General features: G+C 31.2%; 1 protein-coding gene across 1 annotated transcript; it reads left to right on the top strand.

Moving 5' to 3' along the window:
* Positions 1–5,074: 5,074 nt before the first annotated feature.
* LOC134692329 (uncharacterized) lies at positions 5,075–23,422 on the top strand. The gene is made up of 13 exons (XM_063552782.1): positions 5,075–5,275; positions 5,767–5,865; positions 6,391–6,489; positions 7,278–7,403; positions 7,648–7,663; positions 12,319–12,564; positions 13,207–13,959; positions 14,749–14,855; positions 15,897–17,117; positions 18,121–18,166; positions 18,449–18,705; positions 19,613–19,655; positions 22,850–23,422. The coding sequence occupies exons 1-13, from the start codon at positions 5,075–5,077 to the stop codon at positions 23,143–23,145; spliced, it is 3,510 nt and encodes a 1,169-aa protein (XP_063408852.1). The 3' UTR covers positions 23,146–23,422.
* Positions 23,423–26,781: the final 3,359 nt, after the last annotated feature.

Here is a 26,781-nt window from a genome sequence, read left to right as displayed (position 1 = left end):
TAACGGAAAGTACTTAATCAAACGGCAAAATCTAAAGCTCATACACATCAAACGAATAGATTACAACTGTCATATTCCTAACTTGGTTCAGGCATTTTGTTATGAAGAAAAGGGGGATTTAACCTGGTTTTATAGCTAGCTATTCCTCTCAATTGTTTGACAGTTTCATAAAATATCATGATATTGACAAAAATGTGTGAACAAATGATTGATTGATTAATAAATACCCTTCAAGATAAAAACAAATAAAACGAAAAGTTTCAACAGTAGATATATTAACTTCAATTCTCAATGAGAGAACGGATGAATAACCATTTCTTTAAATGCAGATGTGCTTTAAACAAACTAATTCCTTTGCTTCAACCTGCCACCAATCTTCTTAAGACTAGTAATAATTTATTGCATTTCATGAATACAATACACGTTTTTTTACTGCAGAAAGCGTCCCTTTTTGCAATTTAATAATCAGTATCACACCCAATGTCTGATAACAGAAAAAAATGACTGTCTATTTAGTTCATCATTAGAGTCAAAGACAGAATCAAGATAGTTTGATTGAATGATGTGTTCTTCAATGTGCTTCAAAATGTTTCGACTTGTCGGAATGTCCTTTTGATATATATCGCTTCTCTTTTAGACTGCTGACTTGTTGGAGTGCTCATTGAATACTTAATGTTGTCGTTTCATAAGGTGGACCTATATGTCAAGACGTAAACGCCACTCTAGATTTTCTCATTTACTTTTGTTTTTTTATTTTTATTATCAAAATTTGAAAAATATTTTGACATATAATAACTTATTGTTTGGTACTGCTTTTTATTGGCGAATTCATAATGGCTTTGGTGGTTTACTTTTTAGAAGTCGACGTGTTTTCCTTCTTATGCATATGCTACCATTATGACAGCAACATTTACTGCCAACCTAGTTCTATAATGGGTATTTGTAGAAACTTAGCATTTAATACACTTTAGACATGCCAATTGTCAATAGTTATCAAAGGTACCAGGATTGAAATTTAGTACCTCAGACGCGCGTTTCGTCTACACAAGACTCATCAATGACGCTCATATCAAAATATTTATAAAGCCAAACAAGTAAAAAGTTGAAGAGCATTTAGGATCCAAAAGTCCAAAAAGTTGTACCAAATACGGCTAAGGTATTCTATGCCTGGGATAAGAAAATCCTTAGTTTTTCGGTTAATTCAAAGTTTTGTAAACAGGAATTAATAAAATGACCACATTAATGATATTCATGTCAACACCGAAGTGTTTACTACTGGGCTGGTGATACCCTCGGGGACGAAACGTCCACCAGCAGTGGCATCGACCCAGTGGTGTAAATAGTTATCAAAGGTAATAGACATACATATTTCTTTGTCTTGATTTAAGCTCCATAATTCATCATATAATACATAAGAATGAGTTGCCCAATCCCTTTTTTTTGAGATTGCGAGTGATTTTTGAATACTGAGGAATACTGAATACAATTCCCAAAAAAGACAATATTCATATAACAAGTTTAACTCCCATGAAATGTTAATTAGTTTGACAATGATATTTTTTGTTCAACATTATTGTAAATATAATAGAACTTGTTGCGACTCTCATACAAGTGAAAAGTTTAGCAAGATATAAAACCAGGTTTAATCCAACATTTCTACATAAGAAAAAGTCAGGAATATGACAGTTGTTATCCATACTTTTGATGTGTTTGAGCTTTTGATTTTTACCATTTGATTATGAACTTTCCGTTTTGATATTTCCTCGGGTTCGGTATTTTGGTTATTTTAACTTTATACATAACAATGATTTGCACTACCCTCTTTAAATATTTTGAGTGATTGTGAACAGGAATACGAAAAATAAAACAAACGAAATACACTATTCGCAGAAATAAATACATAGAGGTAAACTCAACAATTCTTAGTTCCATTAAATGTATATTTGTTTGACAATAAGACTTTTTCTGGTCAAACATTTCAATAGTGTCATGGCGTCACTGAATTTTATAAAGAATATGTTTATCATAGATAAGGTTAAGATTGTTCTATGGCTTTTTTGCTTATCAAAATTAAAAAAAAACGATGTTCGAAATGTTTTTCAGAGATTTTAAATGTGTGAGTTATATTTGAACAAGATTCACTTCGTACACAATACTCTTTAAGGTCCCACATCATCATATAGCTTAAGTGTCAATGTATTTATAAGCCCCAGTACCAAAATGTCTAGAAAAAGTATAACAAAAGTGTCGTACTTCAAGGCAAATTCAAATCAACGGAACAAGTGACAAGAGCCATATTCCTGACTAGGTACAGATATTTTCCGAAGAAAATAGCTGGTTAAACCTGGATTTATAGCTAGGTCATTTTACGTTTGTGCGTTTCTGTAGACGGTTGTTCCGGACGCACGAATTTTATAAAAAAAATCCTATTTACAAATCGCACTTATCCTATATAGTTTTATAGTTCAAAAACCCAGACGAAATAGTTGTTGGCCATTCTAGATATTCATAAAGATACAAACCAAACATGTCAGTTTTTACCATGTGGGTGGTTTGGACATCAGCCAAGATATCAATCTTAACAATATTAGATCAGCTGATATTAAATACGATATAATATCAAATAATTATAAGCATATATATATATAGAGACATTTCAACATTGATTATATAACGAATTCACATGGGTGATTATATAACAATTTTGCATGGCGTTGACATTTATGACGGCCTGGCTTTGTGACAACTTCTAGTATTCAGCGTTTTTCTTTTAGTGTCAAAAAGTTGGTTGATAATTAGATTGCACTATACAACCGTATTGCACATGCACTTGATATAACAGAAAAAATGAATCATACTTAAATTTTCTCACGTACTTGTATTGCAAATTTCAAATCTTCACATATTGACACTGGCCTTGATGGGCAATGGTCTAAGTAGTCGAACGTCTGTACTACTAGCCAGTCAGCACTAATGTGAGTTCGAATCCCATACGGGGTACGTGCACTCGACTGAAATCTTACTTAAGTAGGATTTTTGTTTTTCCTAGAACTCCAGTTTCTTCCGCCTATAAAACTGATCGACAGGAAATAGCATAATTGTTTTGAATTAATCAATTAATAGATGATTAACATATGAACTAAATTTCTTACAAATAGTACAATATATAAGTCATAACATAACTTCTGTTAGCAATAAATGACGTTTTTTGTGACATATATATTGTGAAAGGTAATCTTAAAATTCTTACAATTATATAGAACGAGACACAAAAATTCAAAATTATTTTATTAAATTATATTATTAAGAAACTAGTTCAAATAATTATCATTATCATGACGGTCTTGAAAGGCTATTTTAGATTAATTCTGTGACGACATCACAAATGTTTGAACTAACACAACACTTTATCCAAGGAAAACGGAAATAAAAAGCCGACTGTAAGGCACGTAAAATAACTCATTTAAGATGTATGATTCTACCTGCCGTTTGTACTAAAAAAACAACAAATTAAGTATGATTGTACATGTACTAGCCGTTTATGCGAAAATCCGAACAGCCCAAAGGGCTATTATCGTCATTTGCGTCTTTTATCGTCCTTACAACATTTACAAATATCTGTCGTAAACTTCTGAGCTATAAAAATATTAGAACCAAACCTTAAGATATAAAATTAAAAAAAATGTTTTGACCAATTTTCGTGTTTTCATTCAATCTAGCATATCTGCTATAAAATTACAAAAGATGCACAAAACCTCTGAATAGTTAAAATGAATTCTTTCACAAGATCTTCAAATATGATTTAGAAGTCGTCAAACGACTTCTTGCGAGTGAATATCCCCATACATCTAAATTCCAACCAATTGTTGTAATTTTCCTTATTATCTTGATGAAAATTAAAACGGTTTATAAACAAAAATTATCAGTAACACAATATTGTCAAATATTCTCGTTGCATTGTATCAATGTTACGCTCATATGCCAAATAACTACATAGACATTTTATTAACTCAATAGACAATAAAAAGCAAATAAAATGAAAGACCTTATTGAAAAAAAATATCTGTGTTTTTTTTTTGCAGTGTCTGTTATGGGCTGCTGACAAAAATGATACCGAGAAGTTGAAGTATTACTTGAAGGAAGGAGCAACAGTAGACAAGTTTGACCCAGTAAGATCATCATCTATTAGATTGTATCAGTGTGTAAAATGTCCATATACTAATTGTGTGATGTGGTGTATCTAACGATTTATAGGCTGTTGATTATAACTTCCAAAAATATTCGGTTTTGGTCTTGACTGTACTATTAGGTTACGTCTAGTTATCTCATACGATAGATGGGTAAGATGAATCTTATTAATTAAAAACAATTCCTTAACATTATCTTCTTATATTTAAATTATGCAATGTTTTGTAGGAATATACGAATTCTGTTAAATCTGTTAAATCCAAAAATTAGAAGTGATCTCAGTTGCTCCGGAAGGGTGAACAGACATTGCTCCACATGTGGCACCGATTGTGTGAATTTAGCTGATTGAATGTTGTATTTCCTGTGAATTTGCCATCCTCTTCTGTCGTTTGTTTTGAGTTTTTAATTTGCTACAGGTCTTTTAAGTTCCACTATTAATAATTCATTTTACAATGTGTTTAGATTACACATTGGATAGTTGTATTTGTGGATGCATCAATCAAATCTTTATAAACTATATAATGGACTATAGACAAAAACTATTAGCAAAACAAGATGTTAGCCACTTCTTTTTCAATTCCACACTCTCGTTTCCTCTTTACAAAGACATACTAGTAACGCTCGAATCAAAAATTTTAAGATAGCCAAACAAAGTACGACTATAAGTACGTCTACCAAAAGAAATAGTTACAACTTACTCTCAGGTTTATTGACAAGTTTTTCTTATTAAATTCCATAATAATGATAATGATAATGATAAAATTGTGTTCAGTTGAAGGCATTATATACAAATACAAAATAAATCAATGGCTGTTACATAGGTATCAATAATGCCGTAAACCATGCACCCAAACATTTCCAATGGGGTCTTTATTGAATGGTAAATATGACTTGTAGTAGGGACTGTAATGACCAGAAGAGATGTACCTACATCCAGATTTATAGACTTTCAAATTATGTAATGAAAATTCAATGTTCTCTCACACAGTACAGAAGAACAAGTTTAATAAAAGCCACACAGTATGGTAACTTGGATTCTTTTGAAAGTTTAATAAGTCATGGTGCTTCAGTGGACAGAGCTGATGTTGTAAGTTTATTTTCGTGAATAAAAGTTAAAATAAAGTGATATATGTTTTCCATAACTATCCGCTTGAGTTCATATGATGTGGATTGAAGCAACTATAGGTCACCGTACGGTCTACAGCATTGAGCAAATTCCATAACATATACTCAGCTTAGATTTACTGAATAAATTAAAACATAAAAAATTCAACTGACGGTTTGAAATTTTTACATTACTCAAGACAAAATACACTGCGTCGATCAAATCTGCAAATTGGCAAGTATTGTAGTGAAAAAAAACCTGTCATGCAACACATAATTTTTCTATATCGTTCATGTACTCTGAAATTCAAGTATCAATTTGAGATGGAAATCGTCAAATTATCATTACAACAATTTAATTCATAATCAGTTAACCAGACATGCGCGTCCTCTACTAAATACTTATCGAATAGAAAAATCCAAGCGTAATCAACTAACAGTTGTATTGAGAATACTATACCTTGATGTTTACAGGATGATGAGACAGCACTAACTCATGCCTCCTACAAAGGCTGCTTTGATATCCTGTGCCGTCTGGTAGAACTAGGAGCAGATGTCAATCACAGAAATAAAGTGAGCAATTTGTTTTGAGACATGTATTCAACTTTTTTAATTGATAAGACAGTTAGTATTTAACTTGTTGTACATGCAAATTGTTATGGTTTTATTTACATTGAACGTAAAATTTAACCCTTTTCGAATCAATTGATGCAATGCAACGATAATATTGGTGTGGAATTGAAAAAGAGTTGGCTAACATCTTGTTTTGCAAATAAATTTTGTCTATAATTCGTTATATAGATATAGGAAGATGTGGTGTGAGTGCCAATGAGACAACTCTCCATCCAAATAACAATTTAAAAATTAAACCATTATAGGTTAAAGTAGTTTTGCAAATAATTTCTGTCTATAATTCATTATATAGTTTATCAAGATTTGATGTATGCATCCACAATACAACTATCCAATGTATAATTTAAACACATTGGTAAATAAATTATTAAAAAATGACATCGCAACATAAGTACATGTACATGATGATAATAACCCATAATGCATTCCATCTAAAAAAAAATGGTAAGTTTTTTTCTTCTATAGAACGATGAAACACCATTATACATCGCCAGTAAATATGGTCACTATGACTGTGTACGCAGACTTGTTATGGTTGATGGAGACTATACTATACACAGTAAGGTATGTACAATTTGTTTGGTATGTTGTATATATAACGTTTAGTTAAATTAGCCTCGAATAAAGAACAACATATGCAATCTTGTACACGTCCTCTTTTCCTTTATTTTGTTCTCCCTAATTGCGACTTATCATTCATTTTATTCTGCCTTTCCATGAGTAACGATTGCCAGTTGTGAAAAGGAACTTATTACCTCCTATTTCACCGTGTTTGTGTTGCTCCATCTAGATTTTTATTTATTTTCTCTTTGCGTTGTGGCTCTAGTGTCATCTTGTTTTGTTGATGACATATTTTTTAATTTTGTATTGTGTCTCTTGCGGCAGGACAGGAACTATATACCCTTCTGTTGCACGTTTTCTTTTTACAAAAAAGTCTTGCAAAGTGGATCAAAAGGTTTAAAACTTATATGTAATGAAATATTTTGTTAAATTTTTACTGCAAGTACTGGACAGGATAAAACTTTATTCATACCAAATAATTCTTTATTTGAAATCACTGTAAATTCTGAACATGTTTTTGAAATGTTCTGATTGAACAAACAGGAAGAGGAGCAAAATATTGTGGTATTAGTTCTTGATTCCTTTTACTAATCAAATTAGGCAAAAAAAGCACGAAAGATACCAGAAGGACAGTAAAAAATGCGCTTAATCAATAAGATATATGTGTATTTTGTCACTATACTGTTTCGCTTCTTGAATACACAACGAAGGAAATTTCATTGAAATACATGCTAAAGGTATATATATATATGTTTTTGATACATTTTTATTTTCTGATATCATGAACACAGTTTAGAAAAACAGCCTTGGATGCTTCTATTGAATCTTTATGCAAAGCGAAAAAACTGAAGAAAGAAGAGAAATGCAAACAATTAGAAAGAGTTATTGAACTACTGAGCGATGCTGATGAAATACAGGTACCATACATGACTATTATATTTTTTAAATTACTAAATTCTGTCAAAATTACAACATTAGATAACTATCAATATAAATAGATGCAGCATTTATGTTTTTAATATTGTAAAAAACAGTCCACAAAAAGATAATTATATCGTAAAATTGTTATGAAAGGCTTTGCATAGGTATGATGGTAGGAAAATATTGCCATAACAAAAAATAAATGCATTCCTTTGGTAAACTTTTCTTTTGTTCAAACAGGCCCTTCGGAAGCAAGGTATGTATATGTTTTGTTTCGTTTATTTACATCGACAAATGAGAAATAAAAGGTGTTACTGGTTTTTTTTTATATTTAAAACAATCATGAACTTCTTTCGTTTGTGTGAAATATCAAAACAAAACTTCTTAAACAACACATTGTTTAATACTGCTGCTTCGACTTCATTTTTTTTATCTGGGACTTGTTCTCTTTATTCTTTAAAAATAGTAATAATGTCAAGTTGTACTTGTCAATTGAATTCGAAATATAAAAGTGTTATAAATTAATCAACTACTTGTATTAACCTTCCTAACATATTCACAATACGACAAGCTCACAGGTGCAAGACGTTTGTTTGAACATATGTATATATACTGAATACATTAAATGTTACATACATTAAAAAGGGTTTCGTCGCGCACCTTTGGAAAGCCTGTTACATATAATTATCTTTTAAATATTTTGTTGTCCGAATGTTTGCTTTAAACGTAATGGAAATAAATATAGATCTTTTCATTAGTATATAGTTATGCAGCATCCTTACGCGAAGACATATATTTTTCATGTTATTTTATGCAACTGATATTGGTGTGATTAAAGTATTTTGTACGGATAAGGTTGTTGGTGGTATCTAATTTGGTGGTATCTTAACAACGTGTTTTATAGTTCTTTCATTTGTCTTTGTTCTATTATTAATATTACTTTTACTGTTGAATTGTTTTATGTGATATCCGTTTGACGTGGCTCGGTACTTATACATCTCGTCAATGTGTTTGTATTGGCTTTCATTTTTGATGGTTTGTTTTGTATATGCGATTTTTTGTATTTCTTTTGTTCTTATAACGTGAGTCTGTACTTTAAAAGATCCCGTCAGTATGATATTGTTCTATTATATGTCATGATATATTTCTATTATGAATTACAATATACGTTGAACCACAAACGTCAAAATCATTCAATCGCGTAGTGGAATTAACTATTTGTGGATTCTTATAAATTCTATATACTAGTACAACTTTTGGACTAGTTTAAATCTCGGTCTATTTCTGAAATTTATTCTTACATACTTTTGATTTTTTAACCCTGTATGCTAACATTGCCTATGTAAATTTTAAAATTATTTGTATGCACATTGAACGACAAATTTATGTGAGTATAAGATTTTCTGACATCGGACACTCCATATCAATGAATGTGTTCGTAGATAGTAGATGTTTTTGTGTTCTGTTCAATTGTTCCTTTTAAAATTGTTATACGATGATGACTGATGTACCCAAACTTTGACTATTTTATTTATTGTGTCTGTTTATTTAACGCATCAAGGTAAATATAACGGAATTTGATGAGACTGTCATTAAAGGAAGAGGGTTAGCGCTATAGAACCAGGTTTGAGCCACCATTTTCTACATTTGAAAATGCCTGTACCAAGTCAGGAATATGACATTTCTTGTCTATTCGTTTTCGATACGTTTTGTTATTTGATTGCTATATGATTATGGTCATTATGGACTTCGGTATTTTTTTATTTTTTTTTCTGCTAGCCAAAAGAATCAGTTGAAAACCTCAAATGAGCGTATGCAAATATTTAAAATCAAACAACAGTATCGTGCACCGCCTTTCTAATTTCATTGCGAATCACAAAAAATAGCATGTCAGCCCAAAAGTGGTCAGACTTGTCATACACGAATCAGTAACATAAATATGTTTTGTTTTTGATTTTTTTTTTTTTTTACTTTTGAAATTTTTGAATAGAATACTTTCTTGAATACACGTGTATGTTGTTTATGGAGAATATAAAATGACGAAACTCTACCTTTTTTGTTAATGAGAATGACTTGCAAAAATATCTATTTGATAAACAAAGATACGACCACAAATCTTATTGTGTGGTTTGGACATCATAATTGTTTACTTGTTTTCGCATCAAAATGCAAAAACAACAAGTAATTGATATGTAAAATTAGGTTCATCTTTAGTGCGAATAAATAACGGATGTTTGTTCACAAATATCAACACTTACAAAAAAAAGAAGATTCGTAAGGTTGAAGAGTCAGAAATTGATTTGATGACCCCATGATTGCATAATAAAAAATATAAAACAAAAAAGAATAATGATTCCTATTGTGAACAACTTCGAGATCGTTAAAATGAAGAGTTCCATTATAGATCTTTTTGTGACATTATTTGTAACGGCAATGTGCATGTTAACAATATGCATGTTTTGGTGGGGTTCGTGTTGCTTAGTCTTTAGTTTTCTATGTTGTTTCTTCTGTACTATTAATTGTCTGTTTGTCTTTTTGTTTGTAGCCATGGCGCTGACAGTTTATTTTCTATCTATGAGTTTGACTCTTCATCTGGTATTTTTCGTTCCTCTTTTTTCGAACGTCCGGGATATTGTAATCCATACAAACATAACATTTTTTTCAGTAGACATAGGAAAACAGAGAATAACAAAAATTCCGAACACTAAGGTATATTCAAAGATGGAAATTTAAAAAAGAAGATGTGGTATGAATGCCAATGAGACAACTATCCGCAAAAGACAAAAATGACACAAACATTAACAACTTTAGGTCACCGTACGGCCTTCAACAATGAGCAAACCCCATAACGCATAGTCAGCTATAAAAGGCCCCGACAAGACAATGTAAAACAATTCAAACGAGAAAACTAACGGCCTTATTTATGTAAAAAAATGAACGAAAAACAAATATGTAACACACAAACAAACGACAACCACTGAAATACAGGCTCCTGACTTGGGACAGGCACATACATAAATAATTTGGCGGGGTTAAACATGTTAGCGGGATCCCAACCCTCCCTCTAACCTGGGACAGTGATATAACAGTACAACATAAGAACGAACTATAAAAATCAGTTGAAAAAGGCTTAAGGTTCATGTGGACCCTATGGCTAAATTGGCCGTATTTTCACCTCAAAATTTACTCTAAGAACATACAAACCTGCGCATCTGTAAAAAATTTCAAGCATAGCATGCCCTAGATAAATGAATTTTAAGTATGTTTTTTGTTTTAGAAAAATAAAAACTTACTAGGATTTTGCTGCGCACTTTTTTTCATTCCTCCAGAAGGTGCCAAAATAAACTAAGTTGGGAAACAGGTTTGAAAACTTCCCCACAGGTAAAAATTAAAATGAGCATTTTTATTGACATGGACATTAGATGGACAATAGATACCAGACAATAATTGGCTATTTAAACTGTGTACCAGAGTGGACCATATCAAGGTAAACTCAACTGTTTGTTAATTTTATCATCTTCTGCAGAGACGAAAAAAAGTGTACGGCAAAATCCAGTTAAGTTATGAATTTTCTAAATCAAACAATGCATTTGAAGTCTATTTATCTAGGGCATGCTATGCCTTAAAACTTTTCCAGATGCACAGGTTTGACTGTACTCAGAGAAAATTTTGAGGTGAAAATACGGCCATTTTAGCCATAGGGTCCACATGAACCTTAACTCATCAGATAGACAAAAAATACAAAGTTCATAAGAACTGATGAAATCAAATGCTTTCAAAAAACGAACAAATATTATTATGTCTCTGTCCTAATTAACTGAATGTTAAATGTAAAGTCTGTTTTATATTCACATCTTCAATATTCATATATCTTCATATATCATTTAATATTTACAAGGCATGCAACGTGTGATCAAAAGCCTAATATCTTAATAACTTGCATATGCTCTAATAGTAGTTTATATTCCTACTTAAACATTTAGATGTTAAAAGCTATACATAAGCTAAAGCTAACCATTTGAAACATTTTCATGATTTTTTTCTGCCAGAAATATCTAAAAATCTATTTTACACACAACATTGCTTTATGTTTACCGAATTATTAAATAAACTTATCCGTGTTATTGCAATTATACATTGTTCCGTTTCGCTCTCAACATTAAAAAAGATGAACTATCGTTAAAAAAAGTATGAATGGAAATAACGAACTCCAAGTCAATTAAGAAAAGAAAGAAATTGATAATAACTTACAAAATCAAACTTTAGGACTATATTAACAATAAAAACAAAATGAAAACAACTTTCATTTTCCAGACTTGGCACAGGTATTTTCCGAAGAAAATGTGGGTTGAACTTGGGTTTATCGCTACATAAACCACTTGTATGACAACTGTTTATATTTCCGTTATATTAACAAAATTGTGTGATCAACCGAGATAGACACAATAAAATTGATTTAGATATTGACCGTGAACACTTTGATGAAATTGACCACGCGACATGTTAATGGAAAATAATGTTGAATAAAGTAATAACGCATATTTTTCGGGAGCTTTTCGTTGAATTATACATTTCAAAATCATTAACAACTAATAGTCCATAGATGTGTAAACGTTCGAAACATTCCACCGCCTATAATGATGTAATAGCCAAAAAAGGCCGTACACAATGATATTATCTTTCTTTAAGTAAGTATTACACGCGATATAAGAGTGAAGGATAGCGTACTTTCATATAAGCAGGTTAACTACTATGAGCATTCGATGATACAGTAAAGATAAGGACACCTCCCATAAAATAAAGCAACAAAAAATTAAAGATAAAATGTTTGAAATCATAAACTTTATATTAATGAATAAGTAAACTTAAAACCATAATTTATCTCATGTATACTTATTAATTTCTCTACAGAGAAGATGTTTACCTTAACACCAGAAGAATTCCGCATCTGCCTGGAACGAAGCGAATATCGTCCATCTGATGTAAGCGTACGTTTGATTGGATTGAATGACCATTCTGCTATGGCTGTTACACGTGCTCTTATTCGTCAGTCAATTTACTCTGAAAAAGATGTAGACATTGAAAATGGGATAAATATCTATAATGGAATATGTGAACTGAATGTTGAAAGCGGTGAATGGATAACACATGACAAAAGTATTTAATAGTAATATCTATTTCATTTGATATTAGCCACTAATCATCTTTGCACAAGTTTCTGTGACATTTAGACTTACTGTGAATTCGCGGGTAATACTTGCATATCAGGAGTCACTTACCTTGTGGAAGCATCTATCTTTCGCTTGTTTTCAAGTTCATGAAATCCCTTTAGCTGCTTTGTTTACTTTTATCTTTTTTTTCCAATAGAATTACGATATTTTAACATCGGTCAAGTACTGGCGCCTTGATTATACAGGTTTGACATACAAGAACATATGTTTTACCCTATATTCTAGTACGTTCATTATTCCGAAGTTTTGAAAATATATCTCCATTTATTGAAATGATTACCCAGTATGTTATCCTGTGTTTATGTTGTTAAGTAGCATCATACCAGTATCAAGTGAGAAATCTCAATATCAATCTTGTAAAACATATTCCATGTTATTTCTCAGTTAACTACAATGGCGTTTTCTTATGAAACCTAACATCCATGGTTACTATTGATGCTAAATAGAATGAGTACAATACATATAAATTATTAGAAAAGCTCAATTTTTCATCGGTTATCATGTTTAATTGTGAATACTTTTGAAAATGTATCGAATGTTCTATAATAAATCCTAATATTATTCTCAGTTGCAGATGAGGATTTAGTTCACAGGCACATGGGAGAGGTCGTACGACACTATGTCAACACACATGATTTTAAAACAGAAGCCGTGAACGAGGCATCACTCAAAATGAATAAACAGTCGCTACTATTTAGAAGTAACACTGTCTTTGAACCAGAATTGCCGCTTAAACCATTCCGTCTTAGTCCCCATGTAAATGGTATACGTAACAATAGTAGCAGTAATTTACTGTTGCCGAGGTCTGCAACCTCAACTAGTTTATATTCACTTAAATCCGAAAGGAGCGTCTTATCACTAGGTGATATGGATATCAAAATGGCATCAGGTAGTACTGGGAATTTTACCAATATGGATGAACATGTTTCTAGTGATGGAGCTCAAGTTAGATTTAAGCAATTTGTATCAAATACTAAGAAAAAATTTGTAAAAGCAGCACAAACAATACAACAGAAAATGGATACGCTAATACATGGAGAAACGTCAGAAACTGGAAATCTAGATCCTAATGGTGCATTAGTGAAAAACAGAAAGCACGTTTATGAAACATTTGAACATGTCAAGCGTTTAATGGATACAGACAATAGCAACCTAGCATCAATTTCTGTGTGCTCACTATCAACAAAATTTGAATACGCAGCAGCCCATAAGTTTTTATTCACGTCAAGTGCAATATATATTGTTGTTCTAGACTTAGATATCGAAATTGATGGGTTTAGGTCTGTGTTGTCTGATATCAGTCCTCCCGTAACCAATGAAGGTGGGTTTTACAACGAAATATACATACTATATATCTTATTACATCTTTATGACTTGTCAAATCTTACAAGTGATACTTAATGTTCATGACTTGATCACTCTTTCAAGTGTTATTTATTTTCTTATGATGTGTGTCTAATAGTGTAGTATGTAATTTCACCTGTTTCATCATGAACAAAATTGCAAAAAACTAAATCTATTATTATCACTGTTATATGACACTGATACTAGTAATAAGTCTTTTAGTCAATATAATTAAATTATATGTGACTGTCGTACAAGTAAGAGGTTAAGCTATATATAAAACCAGATTTAATCCACAATGTTGTACATGGAAAAATAAATGTACCAAGTCAGGTATATGACATTTGTTATCCGTTCGTTTGATGTATTTTAGCTTTTGATTTGCCACTTGATTATGGTTTTCTGTTTTGAATTTTCATGAAGGTCGGTATTTTTTTCAAATATGGGATAGCTGACTTATATGCACAAAATCTCAATGATTATTCCTTTGAAATAAGTTACTATAGCAATAAATCCAAATGTGTATTGAATTTTATTGCGCACTTGTTCTGGTATTTTTTTGGGATAAAAATATATTAAGGTTTACATAGCAAATAACTAATTTTGTTAGAAATAGGGGAATATGTTTTAAACTTAAATTGAAATTACCAAATAATATATCATCAAGTCCTTTTAAAACTGACCATATTAAAGTACCATTTCAGATTAAAATTGAATTACTAGCGTTAGTTACTAGATATTAATAAACTTTTTCTTCGAATTACAGATTATATAAAATACTTGATGGAAACAGTCACAAGACGGAATGAAGATTCATCGGACCAGTTTTCTAAAATAATTTTTGTTGTTCTGAATTCTGGATCGAATAAAGAGGTATATTTTCGATTCGTTATATATATATATATGTAGTGAGATGTGAAACAATCTAGACAATCTTAGTGAATAAATTCATCATAGATACCAGGATTGAAATTTTATATTTGCGTCAGACGCGCGTTTCGTCTACAACAGCCTCATCAGGGACGCTCGAACAAAAAAAGTTTAAAAAACCCCAAATAAAGTACGAAGTTGATGAGCATTGAGGACCATCAATCTCTAAAAAGGTTTTGCCAAATACAGCTAGGGTTATCTATTCCGGAGGTAGAAAAGTCTTTTTAGTATTTCAAAAATTCAAAGTTTCGTAATTTATGACTTTGATCATATGAGTTGTCATTGATATGACTACTGGGCTGGTGAAACCTTCGGGGAATTAAAGCTCAGCCAGCAGTGAAATCAACCTTGTGGTTGAGACGCCTTAACTATCTATGATAAGAACTACGCCAATGTAGTTAATACTATATAAAAGATTTATTTGTGAAGGGATAAACAAAAAACAACATATTACTCACTTTATATATGTGGTATGATGTAAACTAGAGTGGGAATAAACATTAAGCGAATACTAGTAGCAAGAAACAAACAAATGTATCCTAACAGAGAATGTGTATGTTGGCGTAGATTTATTCTGTTTTATTGTTTCGGATCAAAGGTGGCTTCAAATACAATTGTGTAATAATTACATTAAAGTTAAATTTGAAGGAGGATTGATTTATATGTGTCACATTCACAGCTATGTTTTAAATTGAAAGAATACACTGACTATATGAAGACTTATATATGTCAATTTGCTTATTTATGTTGTTGAGTTAACAACATCTTCTTGTATTTGTATTTGATATTAATTCAGATTTAAATATTATTACGTAACCCAAGATAAAACATTTGAGTATTAGTTTTAATGTTTTCACATTAGAGGATTTTTATACTGATAAAATCATGAAATTCAGTACGTAACTCAAAACTAAAACATTTGAAAATTAATCTTAATCTTTTCATACTATATTTTCATTTTCATGTGTTTTTCTTTGTTTTTAGGGGGCTGCTCAAGATGGTTCTGGATTGCTGAAGACGATAACAGACATTGCAGAAAACATAAATAAGTGTGATTTTCTTATTATTGACAGTGAACTAGTGTTCACATTAGAGGATTTATATACTGATAAAATTACGAAACTAACTAAACATATTTCTTCTATAGCATGTAAAACTATTGAAGCACGGGAACCTGTTCCAGCAGCATGGCTTTCCTTACAAGAGGTTATTATTTCAACAAAGACAAATAGTGCTGAAATCATCAGTGAAAAAGATGTAGTAGAAATCTGCATAAGTCAAGCCAAGCATATAACAGTGCCAACAAAGTCGGATGTAGAAAAATTCCTAAAATATCAAACTCAAAATGGAAATTTACTTAGTCTACCATCAGACGGCGCTCATAACAACCTTTGTGTAGATATTTCTACTCTTTATAATTTAGTAATATTTTTCAATCATGTGTCAATAGTGTTAAGTAATGATAAATACGAATGTGCGCCTCTTCATGAGAAACTGATGTTTGTCAGTGAAGGTCACGTCGATAAAAGTATCACCAAATGTTACATCTCAGCTAACGATCCGCTGTTACGTATAACATGTTCTCTCTGCTTAGCTTCAACAAACTCGTCTAGACTACAGTCAAGTTCGCATCACATCGAATTGTTCCTGTCATCATACATGAAAGAGATTGCACCCGATGGCCTTGCATTGCAGTTTCGAAAATTTGATCAAAGTTCGTGTCTTGCATATAAACTAAGAAATTGCATTCAAGTTTCGCTAATTTTCAAACAATTTGCATGTGCATTGTTTGATGTATTTCCTTTCAAACGCATTCATGGCAAGCCGATTGTATTTAAGAATTTTGTTGCATTTACTGTAGATACATCATATTGCTTAAGTATATGTAATGATGCCGACAGAATAATTTTATACGTGACTAAAAATACTTCTGGTAATTCAATGCAATGTTCTTCAAAAGCTGAAATATGCAGTAATATTTACGAACTAACCTTATACACCATAAAACAAATAATAAACGTATTTACAACTGAGATGGAATTGAAGAGAGAGGATTTTTCTGTGGAATTTGAAACTTGTAATCTCACACCTCCCTGTTTTGTGGCCTCTACAAAACTCCAGCAAATCGATTCATATACATGTACAAATCATGGGACGTTTGTTGATCCACAAGAAATACTCAGTGTATGGAACATTACACTTCAGGTAAATTAAACTTGTGTTAATATTCCTGAACGTTAGCTGTTTCTTAAATCTTTATAGTGTTCCCTCAAATTATATCGTCCTCTTTTGAAATGCATATGAATCACAAGGAAAAATCAATTGCCAGCATTACCAAAAATAAGCCTCTTTAGTTTATGAACTATGAATTGTAGATATCACTTTGTTAAGCACAATCATTACTTTTCATCTTTGTATGTTGCAATAATGATAGGAAATTCGAAGTTCACAATCTTTTCATATTTCAAATAACTATCATTATGTAGCCACTGTATAAAGTTAGAATTAAAAACATATTCTGTTTATTAAAAAAAATCCGTGTCAAAGTTTCAGACACTATGGCATTGCCACGTTATGCACAAATAAGTTAAATATGATATGATTCAGTCTGAAACTAGAACCAAAAGATATTAAAGGGAGTTCAAGTAGAAAAAGACAATGCCATGGCAAAAAAAGGAAAAAGGAAATTATTATGAAGACATACAAAAACAAAAATTCGACGATAAACAAATAACACTCTTGTCCATTATAAGAGGACAATACAAAGGAACAGCAGTCAACAAACACTACACAGATAATGCCAAGCAACACTAACTCAACGAAAAGCGAGGGGTGAACATGAATGGGTAATATTTTGCAGTTTCTGTAAAACTATTAGTATAAGTACCCGTCACTTTGCTCATGATAAGTTGCAATCCGTTGATAGGGACATCTAGTGAGCGGATAACAGCTACAGGTATATATGATGCAGATATTCTACAACGGTTAATAAATTAATGAAAGAGTTCGATAAACTTCCGTAAAGAGCATTGACTTTATTATTCAGAGAACTGTATACGATAACTTTTCTGAAAGTAACAGTCCCTTTCTAGTAAAAAATTAATAGTTTATTTTTTTATGAAATATTGCAATACGAATATACATAGAATAGCTTAGAATATATACCCTATATAATAACTAAAAATGGTTCGTGTTATTTACTTTTCAGGCCTGTCCAATAATAGATGTAGAACAATGCAGCAATTCATGTGAAGGTATGTTTTATTTTTGAAATATAGTGAAAGCAGTGCTGTATTTGAAAAAAAATATTATCCTTATGTTTGGACAATGTCAGATTTAGTTGTACATTTTTACTTGAAAGTGTCATCCTTATTATATTTCTGTCTTTGTATCTTTTTGCGTACACAATTGTAAACCTGGTATATATGATGAGTATATGTTCGCACACTTACATTTATTAAAATATTTTATGAAATGAAACCTTAACTTCGAATGCAAAAAATCAAAAACAGAACTTGATTTATATTGTTCAATAGGCTTGAGTGCTCAGTTTTTGACAGAAACAGCCACCGATTCAGATCTCTGCAGAATGATAAGAAGAATGCCACCAAGTTCTAGACGAAGAATGTTGAATTCACTGAAAGCAGAGCTAATAGAGCATACCAGTTCAAATATAGATATTCAGTTACTATTAGCCATGATCGGATGGAGAAATGCGGCAAAACAATTAACGATGAAGGATATACAGAAAAAACTGATCAACTGTGGTGAACAAAAACACATTATGTGCATGGTAAGGAAACTACTCGACGACCTCTTTCATGTAAAAACAAAATATGATCGTCAGAACATACATAAATTTTATGAACTTTCCGCTTTTGAGTGAACCTTGAAGTTTGACATTTTTGTAATAATTTTTTTTATAAATTATTGAAAGATTTAAGTTTTGAAAAACCTCAAATAAAAAAAAAAATAATGCATATGATTTTTTATAACTCAATGGAAGGTTTTCATTATGAAACTAATGTACACATCCTTTTCTGCAGATTATTTTTTTTAATTTGTTGATATTCAGAAGAAGTTTACCTTATTTTAATTGCTTCCTTCCAGAAAGCAATTCCCCGATATATTTTCCGTTTGCAAAGTGACCTCAGTGTGACCCATCTCGTAAAAATCCGATGATCGCAATACGCATGAATTTTCTTGAAATAAACTATAATCTAATTGCTTATATTAAACACGTGCTCAATATCCATGCTTTTTTGTTGTTTGTTGACACACAGGTGATAATCGTTTAACTTTGGCTTCAAAACACGAACTTTAAATACCTGCCATGTTTTCACAACAACACTGACCAATTGAGAAAAAAAATGACGATTATACGAAATTTATGCGAAAAAATGATAAAATCGTGCACAGATTACAAAGTTTATGATGTTTGTATCTATTGGTTCAAGAATTGGAATAATTTTTTTTTTCGCGGGTCACTCATTTCATAGGACACGAACCCTTTCAATTTCGAGTGATTTCAACTGCTCTGGAAGGGTGAATATATCCTGCTTCACTAGTTACATCCTTCATTTTGCTTAAGTAGAACATAATTGTTTCACAAATTGTTTATGTTGATACGTCAGGATACGTACGACACACATAGCAAAGAAATGTAATATTTACTTACATTTTGTGCTTTTGTCTTTCAGATATATAAACATCCAAATAATGACCATGGGCTAATTAATTCAGGTAATATTTAATTATATGTTTAACATAACATGGAAAATTAAGAGAATACTATAGCTGCTTTCGTATTTTCATAAAACAGTGCAGGCAGTACATGTATAAAAGTGCATATCTATGGTTCTATGTATATACATGTTAAGGGGTCTAACGTTTCACACAAGCAAGATATATAAGATGAAAGAAGCAAATCAAAATTCTTGTTGAGTATAACAAAAGATTCAAAAGTTAAAGTAAACAAATGAATATGTGATTCCAAAAAGCAAGTACGATTCACGAATTATTTCCATATCACTTTTTTGTACAATAAATTCTATAAATCTTTGAGTGTCGTGAAAACCGGAGAGTTTTATTTTTATTGTTGCAATTTTGCCTGAATTAATTATAAAAGGAACACCAAAAGCAAAGATTTATATATATAAATTTGAATGTCTAATGGACGGAAATTACACTATTAAAAAGGGTGTCCGTGTAAAATTATCGAACTTTGTAATTGAAATTTATAAATAAATTTTATAGGAAAGAGAAACCAATTGATAAACTTTTATTTAAGAAGATTGACTACGATTCGTTTTTTTAATCTGTTGATCTACACTTAGGCTAGTAAGCACGTATAAAACATTAGGTGTGAATTTTCTGTTTTGTTTTTCCAATATTTATTGGTGATGGACGACTTATGAATCAAATACATACATTTATTGGATAACAGAGTTAATTATGCATAAAATAGTATGAACAAATTAAATCTAATTCAGTCATATATAAAAATGACACGTTCATTGAACAAAACTTAAAACGTGTTGATTTATAATATCATTTGATTTTTTTTTCAGTGATTAGAATGAAATTTGATATACTACTACTATAATTCTTTCACTCTTCTATTTCATTGGTCCATTTTTAACCAATAAGGTTATTGAAAATTATAAAACATTGATAAAATATATTGTGTAGGTATACTATTTATGAACTTAAAACAACGTACATGTATATACACATTATAATAGGTGTTTAACGTTAACTAATAAAGAAGAACAGATTACTCTTTGACCCGAAACTAAACATAAAAAGATGTTTTCATGATTGATGTAAAATTTATGAATTCATCATAGAAAAGGATGAATATGATATCTGTTAAATGATATACATTACCGCGCCGGTGGTCTCTCGTGGTGCGTGAGTCGAGTGCGCGAGATAGTAGTAAAATTTCTGACCTAGTAATCCAAAAACTAAAAATCGGCTCTTACTGCACAATGTATTATTGTCCTTGAAAGTTTAACATGACTTGTACATTATAGCTTATCAAGGCTAAATGTTGACGATTTACCCTATGTTGTTCCTTTGAAGATTTTATATATATATATATAGCTCTTTCTGAATTTTATATAAAATCATAATTGAAGAGAAATTAAATATTGGTTTAAATTAAGGTCAAGTTACAGTAAATGGGCTATGTCACAGATTTCAGTAAAATTTGGCATACAACTCTGACTCGATGAACTTCAACTGAAAATCGAAAAATATGCATTTATCTCAATTATCATTTGAAATATTACTGATTGAATTCTTACAAAACGGGTGAACAATTGTATAGAAAGCACATAAAATCGGCGAAAACCCTTCTAAAATTTGTCTTAAAATCGCCAAATCTCAAAAGCTACTCTAGATTTTTCTTAAAAAACTTTATGTTATTGATACATAAATTTCCGTTATAATGATGCAAAATAAAGATAGGGTCACCGACTTCGTTTTTACGGTATACATCATTCGAAGTTGTGTTCTTTGTGAAAAAATCCAACAAAACGTCGAACTAATCGTAACGTTATCGCGTTGCAGGCGGTAAAACGTTGATTTTTTACGTTTTTCACTACCAACACGGTAACAAATTGATTAATAGTCAAAAAACGAAGTCGGTGACCCTATGATTATTCTATATCATTAAAACAGAAATTTATGTGTCAACAATATACAGCTTTTTAAGAAAAATCTATGGAGTAGAATTACAGATTTGGCGATTTTAAGACAAATTTTAGAAGGTTTTTCGCCGATTTTTTGTGCTTTCTATAAAAATATTCACCCATATTAAAAGAAATCAATCTGCAATTTTTCAGATAATAAAAGAGGTAAATGTATTATTTTTTCGATTTTCAGTTGTAGTTCAACAAGCCAAGGTTGTATGCAAATTTTTAGCAAAATCTGCGACATAGCCCATTTACTATTCCTTGACCTTAAGGCAACAACCAATCTTTAAACTTCTTAAATCGATTAAATAATGTAGTCATAGATAAAAAGGGACGAATCAAGGTACCAAAAATAAAACAAAAAGACTGAACTCCGAGGAAAGCTCTTATCAAATTGAATTGAAATGCCTAAATTTATCATGTTCATATTCCTGACTTGGTACATGCGTTTTCTTATGTAGAAAATGGAAGATTAAACCTAATTCATAGCTAGCTTAATCTCTTACTTGCATGACAGTCGCATAAATACCTATTCTATGCATTACCTACCATGCGAATTTACTTAATACACTAAATATATTATATCTTAAAATTTAGTTCTTATGTTTTGTAACTACTTCAGACAACAGGTTGATGTTTTCTCCACAACCAACGCATTAACTTTACATATGTCATATTATTATTGATACATTGCACTAAACTGTATCGTATAAACGTTTCAAAGCTTGTCAAAGTGAATAAATCTACTCTCCTCTAGTTTACTATAGATTGAAGCAGGTACAAGGTGCACATATCTTGATAATGGAAAAAATATCAACAACTTACTATCGTATGAAAATCGGATAAAAATCAACAACAATGCTCCAATTTAAAGATCGCTTTATGCTCTTCGACTTCGAACTTTATTTGGCATTTTAACCTTTTTCGAGCGTCACTAATGAGTTTTTTTATAGACGAAATGTGCGTCTGACATAAACACAAAATATAATCTTGATATCTATGCTGAGTTTATTTAATGTTCGAAAGATTTGTGACAAATATCTTCCTTCTGGCATTAGATTATTGTTTTTGGTCTAACACCACCTACTGCATATGCTCCGTAAAACAATTACCCCAAGAACAATAGATCTGCAAATTACGGTAGCAATGTATTCCTTCCCTGAATAAGAATAACTACATGTTCAATAAAGTTTTCCTAATGGTGCCATGATATTCATTATAATCTTTTTCATTTTTCAGTTAAGGCTGACAGGTTACGAGAGGTTTCTTTGTCCCCTTTTTTGCTGAACCAATTGGCTGTAAGACTTTTGACCAGGAGATTGTTTCTAGCGCTTGAGCTTGGATTGGATGTTGTGGAATACAACCAGATTCTACAACAAAATAGAAACAATCCAGTGAAAACAACTCGCGAAATACTATTATTTTGTCAACACAAAACATTAGATAATATTCTAAGCATCTTCCAAGAAATAGGAATAAAGGGACATGGTTTAGACGAAATAATTTCACTGCTATCAAACACGAGCCACCTATAGGTTTTAACTTTTTTGTTAACAATATTTCAGACTAACCGCATGCTTTGACGCTCATTATTTCAACACATCCTTTTTTTAGCGTTTGGAGTTCAGGAAACCATCATAATCAAAACAAGTTCTACGCATTCTCTATTATCTACAGTATTTGATAATCGTAATAAATAGAAACAGAATTGACCGTCTACGAAATTTGACATTCAATCATCTCCAGAAACATTTTAAAGATCTGCTAAAAGTATATATTCTTGGTTAATAAATTGAATAAAAAGTCACAAATTAACAAGTTTTGAAAAAAAAAATAACGCCATATTAATTGAAATTGAAAGGAATTTGATATTGGTTGTTAAATAGAATGAGTTGTGAAAGACAACGGCTTTCCATATAGACAAACGATAAACCAAAAAAAAACCGAGAGAATATATAAAGGTCCGATCTGCAAAGCTAAACGTGGACAGAAAAGCTGAGAATAGTTTTTGTAGAAACGATAGATTCTGCCTTCAAATCAAAATACTCACAGCGACAGTTAATCTGAAAGCTTTGATGAATTAAAAGTGGCGAGCGGTTTTTTTTTCTCAAAAAGGCTTAAATAAAACGTTGCAAATGTTTCAAACTTGAAATACGAAAACACGAAAAGAAAGATCATCACAAAAATAAATCAACCCGTAGGAAATGGCTGATAGCAAAATAAAGAACCTACGAAAATAAGTTTGTTTAATTATGATATTCATAATTTGATATTTTGAATTTTAAAAACATTTTGAAGGTCACTTCACCTACTAAAACACGCCAAGTTTCTGAACAATATAGATTTTACAAAGCTGTTGTATTTCGCGGTTTGGTCCACAAACTGTACTGGTTGGACTTCCAGATTGTATGAAGTCTAGCAAATGTTGCACGTATCTTTTATAAATAAAGGCAGCAGTAATTAGTATACCGCTGTTCGAATGTCAAAAATCGATTGAGATTTTCAAACTGAAACTGAGGCAAACACATGAGTTCTGGTGGATATCAACGAAACAACAGCAACACTGAAGTGCAACAAAAAACCAAAACGACAATGCAACACACACAGAAACGAACTATAAGATAACAACTGCCATTTTCCTGACTTGGTTAAGGACATTTTAAGAAAAAAAAGGGTGTGAGGCTAAACCTCGCGCTTTTATGGCAATTTTAAATATAACACTAAAAGGACAGAGATATTATACACAAAATAAACATAACAACAGAAAATTTCGACATGCTAATAATCATCAAAGGTTCCAGGCTTATAATAAGCTATACTACACGTGCGTCTCATCTACATATTAGTTATCAAAGGTACCCAGATTATATTTTAATACACAATACGCGCGTTTCGTCTACATAAGACTCATCATTGACGCTCAGTTCAAAACAGTTATAAAGCTAAACAAGTACAAAGTTGAAGAGCATTTAGGACTAAAAATTAAAAAAAGTTGTGGCAAATACGACTAATGTAATCTATTCCTGGGATAAGAAAATCCAAACTCACCAGTGAGTATGACGCTCAGATCAAAATAGTAAATTAAAGAAACCTTAGATAGTCTTGCCTTTATATCCTTTCCTGTCCCATTATATTTACTTATGATGCTACCAAGGAGTGAAATCTTCAACACTGTTCACTGGCAGAACATTGATTGTAATTGGTATAGTATTTGGCTCTATAAACACCCCGTTTGATGATTTTTTGAAAAGTTGAAATGTATAAATGTAGTTTTTTTTATTACTCCCTAAATTTGTCATCGAAACAATCTTTTTCCCACAGAAAACGCCATTTTGTTAAATACAAAATACCTTCTAGTATAAGTAAAGTAAGTAAAGTGCTATATGTTCTTGTTATCATATATATGAGTGCTTGTTTGTTTAATTACAGGCTCCATGAAGAAATTTGTCGATAACATTCTCACAGACAACTGTACTAAGAAACCTCTTTTTATGTACGGAAATATGTTACTTTTCTGATGCATATTAAAGTGCAAACACATAATTAAATAATCATGTACTTTTAATCGAATAGTTGTCAAGAGGTTGAATGACATCGTTTGTGAAAATTAATACTTTTTACAAGTTTGAATGCCGCCACAACAATTTTAACTTCTTGTATTAATCAAAGTAATTTTTTTTAAACATATTTTAATTATGAAATATTCCTGTTATTTCTTGTTTTTTATTTACTGTCGTACAGTAATTAATTTGATGAATTAATTTAACATCCAAGCATAGACGTTTGTCTAAATGTCTGCAAAGTCCCACATCTTCGCACACCCCTTTTCTAAATCGATAATCATCCTTGCAATCAAAATCAATTTTAATTTGTAAAGGAAAATAAAATGACATTTCCGCATGTCACATCTTTTTTAAGAATGCAGGATTCTTAACTTTCATTGATTAATTGCACAGATATGAATATTTGCAATAGTACACATAGAAAACAAATTTCGTTTCGTTCCTTGAAGAATGATCTCCCTTTAGTTATTTTTGTCAAAGTTATCTTTCTTGCAAGCAGGTAAATTTTATCCTAGTTTGTCAGATGTTCGGAACCCGTGATATTTATCTTACGATACAGAGTAAATCATTTTGCCCCAAAATCACCCGGCAAACATATTTTCAAAGAAGAAACCAATAGCTCGTCATAAAAGTTCATAACCAAACTAAAAGCAGAGTCTTGGCTTATGTCTTACGATTTGAGACGCAAATTATACCAATGCTGAATATAAAATAAACGCCCGAGTCATATTTTTATCATTTTCAGCTTATTTTGTTCCTTAATATAGCTCTTCTAATTTACAATAGAATTGAGAATGGCAAGAGGAATATGTCAAAGAGACAACAACCTGACCAAAGAGAAGACAACAACTGATGGCCACCAATGGGTCTTCAACACAGCGAGAAAATCCCGAACCCGGAGGAGGTCCTCAGCCAGCCCTAAATAAAATTATGTAGCAGTTCAGTGGAAAAAGACGTCACACTAAACTCCAAATATATCTATAAATGAACTAAATTCAAAAAAACATACAAGACTAACAAAGGACTTGGAACAGGAAAAAAATATGTCAACCCTCCTCCTATACCTCTAGCCATTGTAGAATAAAGAAACTAATAGCAAAACACATAGTAAAACTCAATTTGAAAGAAGTCAGAGTCCAATGTCAGAATAGGTAATAAATAAAAACTAAGTTAAGAGACAATAACACATACATTAACAAAGGACTACAATACTACACGAAGCAGTTACTGGCATGCCATCTCCAGTCCTCTATACAAATCTAAATTCCGGAATTTTTAAAATTATACCTGACTACATATTTCTTGAAGCTGTTTTAAATGGTTGACAGAAAGAAAACGGGAGAAGGCGAAGATACTAAAGGGAAGTTCTAACTAATAAGTAGAAGTTAACTGACAGCGCCATAGCGAAAAAGGTAAATGACAAAAAGACAACAACAAAATGTTAAACAAACACATTTGTATTTTTGTCCATCTGATGAATTAAGCCTTTTTCAACTGATTTTTATAGTGTGTTATTATGTTGTACTGTTATACCACTGTCCGATATTAGGGGGAGGGTTGGGATCCCACTTACATGTTTAACCCCGCCACATCATTTATTTATGTGAA

This window comes from Mytilus trossulus, chromosome 12 (genome assembly GCF_036588685.1).
Source record: "Mytilus trossulus isolate FHL-02 chromosome 12, PNRI_Mtr1.1.1.hap1, whole genome shotgun sequence".
Taxonomy (NCBI): domain Eukaryota; kingdom Metazoa; phylum Mollusca; class Bivalvia; order Mytilida; family Mytilidae; genus Mytilus; species Mytilus trossulus.
The sequence above is the reverse complement of the archived record's forward strand: the minus strand, read 5'-3'. Positions and strand labels throughout refer to the sequence as shown.